We start from the raw sequence: 5764 nt of genomic DNA, 5'->3' as shown, positions 1-5764 counted from the left end.
CAGAAAGGGACCGCTGAGTGCTGAAGCGTGTAAAAGTTGTCTGTCCTCGGTTGCAACACTCAGTGCCGAGTTCCAAACAGTCTCTGGAAGCAACATTAGCACAATAACTGTTCTTCGTGAGCTTCATTAAATGGGTTTCCATGGCAGAGCAGCCGCACACAAGCCTAAGATCACCGTGCGCAATGCCAGGCGTCCTCTGGAGTGGTGTAAAGCTCACCGCCATTGGACTCTGGAGTAGTGGAAACTCGTTCTCTGGAGTGATTAATCACGCTTCACAATCAGCAGTCCGACGGACGAACATGGGTTTGGTCGATGCCAGGAGAAACCCTACCTGCCCCAATGCATAGTGCCAACTGTAAAGTTTGGTGGAGGAGGAATAATGATAATGTACTGGAGCTGTTTTTCATAGTTCAGGCCCCTCAGTTCCAGTGAAGGGAAATCTTAATGCTACAGAATACAATCACATTCTAGATTATTCAATTCTTTCAACTTTGTGGCAACAGTTTGGGGAAGGCTGTTTCTTGTTTCAGCATGACAATGCCCCCGTGCACAAAGCGAGATCCATAAAGAAATGGTTGGTTGAGATCGGTGTGGAAGAACTTGACTGGCCTGCACAGAGCCCTGACATTAACCCCATCAAACACCTTTGGGATGATACTCTTGTGGCTGAATGGAAGCAAGTTCCCGCAGCAATGTTCTAACATCTAGTGGAAAGCCTTCCCAGAAGAGTGGAGGCTGTTATAGCAGCAATGTTCCAACATCTAGTGGAAAGCCTTCCCAGATGAGTGGAGGCTGTTATAGCAGCAATGTTCCAACATCTAGTGGAAAGCCTTCCCAGAAGAGTGGAGGCTGTTATAGCAGCAATGTTCTAGCATCTAGTGGAAAGCCTTCCCAGGAGAGTTGAGGCTGTTATAGCAGCAATGTTCCAACATCTAGTGGAAAGCCTTCCCAGAAGAGTGGAGGCTGTTATAGCAGCATTGTTCCAACATCTAGTGGAAAGCCTTCCCAGAAGAGTGGAGGCTGTTATAGCAGCAATGTTCTAGCATCTAGTGGAAAGCCTTCCCAGGAGAGTTGAGGCTGTTATAGCAGCAATGTTCCAACATCTAGTGGAAAGCCTTCCCAGAAGAGTGGAGGCTGTTATAGCAGCATTGTTCCAACATCTAGTGGAAAGCCTTCCCAGAAGAGTGGAGGCTGTTATAGCAGCAATGTTCTAGCATCTAGTGGAAAGCCTTCCCAGGAGAGTTGAGGCTGTTATAGCAGCAATGTTCCAACATCTAGTGGAAAGCCTTCCCAGAAGAGTGGAGGCTGTTATAGCAGCAAAGGGGGGGAGGACCAACTCCATATTAATGTCCATGATTTCGGAATGAGATGTTCGATAAGCACGTGTCCACATACTTTTGGTCATGTCGTGTATATAACGTTAGGTTTGGCTGGCAGACTGCTTCTGACTTTATGGAATGAAAAATAATAAATAAATAAATATACAAACAAACAAATAAAAACCCATTTGAAATATTCTATTATTTTGTAGTAATTTACTATTTATTTCTACCCAATGTGGACCTGACAGAGACAAGACTATTTTCAATGTTTTGAATGATCTCTATATTTTGTTGCTTTGGAATTTACATTGAAAAGCTTTATTTCATAATAAACCGAACCAACCTTAAAAAGCACTTATCGCTCAGCATTAGTTTTCATCCAAAAACAATGAGGGACCACATCTTCAGTGGGAGCAGAATTTAACACAACACAGGACAATTTGAATCTGGATTAAATGTTATTAAAAACTGGGGCTCAGGGGACGGTTTCTCTTTGGTTTAAAAGGCAGATCTGACAGAGCAACTTGTTTCTGTTATCTTCTTACAGACCAACGACTGCCCACCCACTGGCCTTAATCAAAAATATTCTGATAAAACAATTACATTTAAATTACAATGAATTTGGCCCAAAAAAATACATTGATCATACAGTCGAATTCAGTTCACAACATTTAGTCAATAAAGATTTCCGTCAAATAAAGCTTTGATTGTAAAAAGTTGAATGTCTGACTTAAAAGATAGATCGACTCTTCTCCTCCATGGTGAAGTCAGCCTTGTTGCCCTTCTGGTAGTCTGCCTCCGGTGTCTGACACCCATTCCAGTCCGGCTCAGAGCACCTCTTCTTGGGGGAGGCATGGAGGCTTCCCCGATGGCTGATCCTCAGCACCCGGATGGCTATCAGGTAAAAGATCTCACACACATTGAGCACTATACACACAGCCGACGCCCCTACCATGAAGTAGGTAAACACCCTCTTCTCTGTGGGCCGGCTGTTGTAGCAATCCACCTGGTTAGGACAAGGCCAGAGGTCGCACATGACGCGTCGCGGCAGGTCAAAGTTGTTGTAGATGAGATGCAGGAGGTAGAGGAACGCCACCTCGATGGCCGTCTTGAAGAAGAGGCTGAGGAGATACGTCCACCAGAGTCCTCCGTGCTTCTGTCCTGTGTTGTCATAGAGACGGGCGTTCTCGCCGTGCGTGATGCGGTACTTGCGCTCGCGTTCCTCGCGGTACGCCACGTGCAACACGACCATGAAAGAGGGACAGGTGATGAAGATGAGCTGAAGTGCCCAGAGCCGGGTGTGAGAGACAGGGAAGAAGTGGTCGTAACAGGCATTGGCGCAGCCGGGTTGCCGGGTGTTGCAGTCAAAGTCTTTCTGGTCGTCAATCCAGACGCGTTCTGCGGCCACGACGAAGACCATGACTCGAAACACGAAGACCACGGAGAGCCAGATGCGTCCAAATACAGTGGAATACTTATTGACCCCGCTAAGCAGGGCCTCTAACGTCTTCCAGTCCATGGTGAGATTGGAGTGGGATGCTCTTCTTTCACCTTTGAACTTTCACCAACAGATGCGTGGATGAGCTTCTGTCTTTGGACTTTTAATGGAAAGCTGGGGGACGAAGAGAAGGCGATGAATTAATAAGTGTGTGAACGACCATGGTATGGATTGAGCCAGTCCATCTGCCATTTCAGGGAAAGGGAACTACCTAAAATGTAGATCCTGACCTATAACACTGGCATCGCCGTTGCCTGCCCTACTGGATGGCTACATATTGATAGGTAGAAATGCTTTCTAAATAACGTTTTAAACAGCGTGAAAAGGCTGAAAAACATATAATACAACTCTTCAATGTCACATAGAAATACATTTCTTCTGGGCGCTAAAAGTATTTTTCTTTTAAAAGATCTGTTCACAGCCTTTTATTTAGACTCTGATCAAGCTTTTCATCCAAATCCCCCTGTGACTCTCTCTCTCTCTCTCTCTCTCTCTCTCTCTCTCTCTCTCTCTCTCTCTCTGTCTCTCTCTCTCTCTCTCTCTCTCTCTCTCTCTCTCTCTCTCTCTCTCTCTCTCTCTCTCTCTCCATCTTCCGAAGCTGTTTTTTCTTAAAGGCACGTTTGTTTGTTTTTTGTTTTTTTAAAGAAACGACTGCTTTATCAGAACACTCTTTGCCTTCCATCAAGAGACTAATGCTCACAAAAACACACTTTGCCTTCCATCAAGAGACTAATGCTCACAAAAACACTCTTTGCCTTCCATCAAGAGACTAATGCTCACAAAAACACTCTTTGCCTTCCATCAAGAGACTAATACTCACAAAACACTCTTTGCCTTCCATCAAGAGACTAATACTCACAAAACACTCTTTGCCTTCCATCAAGAGACTAATACTCACAAAACACTCTTTGCCTTCCATCAAGAGACTAATACTCACAAAACACTCTTTGCCTTCCATCAAGAGACTAATACTCACAAAACACTCTTTGCCTTCCATCAAGAGACTAATACTCACAAAACACTCTTTGCCTTCCATCAAGAGACTAATACTCACAAAATCACACTTTGTTGTTATCAGGATTTCATAGAACATTTTGGGCATAGACGTCAGTTCAACACCTAGTTTTGATTTACATTTGATTGAGTTGTCAATGTAAAATCAACCCTGAAAAATGTCAGTATGTCATTGGAGTTGTCAATGGTTGAGTTGTCAATGTAAAATCAACCCCGAAAAAATGTCAGTATGTCATTGGAGTTGTCAATGGTTGAGTTGTCAACGTAAAATCAACCCCAAAAAATGTCAGTATGTCATTGGAGTTGTCAATGGTTGAGTTGTCAACGTAAAATCAACCCAGAAAATGTCAGTATGTCATTGGAGTTGTCAATGGTTGAGTTGTCAACGTAAAATCAACCCCAAAAAATGTCAGTATGTCATTGGAGTTGTCAATGGTTGAGTTGTCAACGTAAAATCAACCCAGAAAATGTCAGTATGTCATTGGAGTTGTCAATGGTTGAGTTGTCAACGTAAAATCAACCCAGAAAATGTCAGTATGTCATTGGAGTTGTCAATGGTTGAGTTGTCAACGTAAAATCAACCCAGAAAATGTCCGTTTTCATCGTTGCCATAACGTCATCACATTGATTGTTGTGGTTTGAAATGATGTGGAAACAACATGGAATGATATTCCCAAAAAAACAAGTCAACGATCATTTGTTTGTTGCTGAACACACATCCTTTAGAGGCATTTGAAAGTCATGTTAATATCCTTCAAACACACAAAAAAGTGACTCGTATCAATATTACTTATTGATTTAATAGCCCTACTTACAGTTGTTTCAGATCACTGAGCTGATGTTCCGTCCATCTTAGCCTCGGCCGTCTCTCTCTGTTCCAACTTCAGTCTGATTTGACTATAGAACGCCAGGGCTTAACAAGGGCCGGTCTATGCCTGGACGTTGTGGTTTAAACCACAATCTGGAGGTGTGGTCTGCAAGCTTTGGAATCAGTTCGGCTCTTTGTCACTAGCCAGTTAGTGATGCAATACCCTGTTCAAATCAAATGCACGGTCAACATCGGAGTTGTCATGGTGACTAAGTGTCCCCCCCACACACACAGGTGAGTATGGTTTTGGTATCACCCTACCCTACTCACCCTACTGCTAGACGCCCTCCTGTATCCGGCCCTGACACAGATTTCGAGATAAACGTGATTCCAAACAGGAAAGCTGATCCTTTAAATGCCCAGTCTGTGAAGTCTGCCCAGTCCGTGCAGTCTGCCCAGTCTGTGAAGTCTGCCCAGTCCGTGCAGTCTGCCCAGTCCATGAAGTCTGCCCAGTCCGTGAAGTCTGCCCAGTCTGTGAAGTCTGCCCAGTCCGTGCAGTCTGCCCAGTCTGTGAAGTCTGCCCAGTCTGTGAAGTCTGCCCAGTCCGTGCAGTCTGCCAAGTCCATGAAGTCTGCCAAGTCCATGAAGTCTGCCAAGTCCATGAAGTCTGCCTAATCCGTGCAGTCTGCCCAGTCTGTGAAGTCTGCCCAGTCTGTGAAGTCTGCCCAGTCCGTGCAGTCTGCCCAGTCTGTGAAGTCTGCCCAGTCCGTGCAGTCTGCCCAGTCCATGAAGTCTGCCCAGTCCGTGAAGTCTGCCCAGTCTGTGAAGTCTGCCCAGTCCGTGCAGTCTGCCCAGTCTGTGAAGTCTGCCCAGTCTGTGAAGTCTGCCCAGTCCGTGCAGTCTGCCAAGTCCATGAAGTCTGCCAAGTCCATGAAGTCTGCCAAGTCCATGAAGTCTGCCCAGTCCGTGCAGTCTGCCCAGTCTGTGAAGTCTGCCCAGTCTGTGAAGTCTGCCCAGTCTGTGAAGTCTGCCCAGTCTGTGAAGTCTGCCCAGTCCGTGAAGTCTGCCCAGTCCGTGCAGTCTGCCCAGTCCGTGAAGTCTGCCCAGTCCGTAAAGTCTGCC

At 45.5% G+C, this 5764-nt stretch overlaps 1 protein-coding gene across 1 annotated transcript; it reads right to left on the bottom strand.

Moving 5' to 3' along the window:
• Positions 1–1504: 1504 nt before the first annotated feature.
• Positions 1505–4800, bottom strand: LOC115129072 (gap junction beta-3 protein-like). Its single transcript, XM_029659220.2, has 2 exons — positions 4650–4800; positions 1505–2934 (listed from the first exon to the last, which is right to left on the bottom strand). Exon 2 carries the CDS (start codon positions 2839–2841, stop codon positions 2053–2055), a length of 789 nt encoding a protein of 262 aa, XP_029515080.1. The 5' UTR covers positions 2842–2934; positions 4650–4800; the 3' UTR covers positions 1505–2052.
• Positions 4801–5764: the final 964 nt, after the last annotated feature.

This window comes from Oncorhynchus nerka, linkage group LG4 (assembly GCF_034236695.1).
Source record: "Oncorhynchus nerka isolate Pitt River linkage group LG4, Oner_Uvic_2.0, whole genome shotgun sequence".
Lineage (NCBI taxonomy): Eukaryota > Metazoa > Chordata > Actinopteri > Salmoniformes > Salmonidae > Oncorhynchus > Oncorhynchus nerka.
Note: the sequence above shows the minus strand (reverse complement) of the source record. Positions and strands in the feature narration are given on the sequence as shown.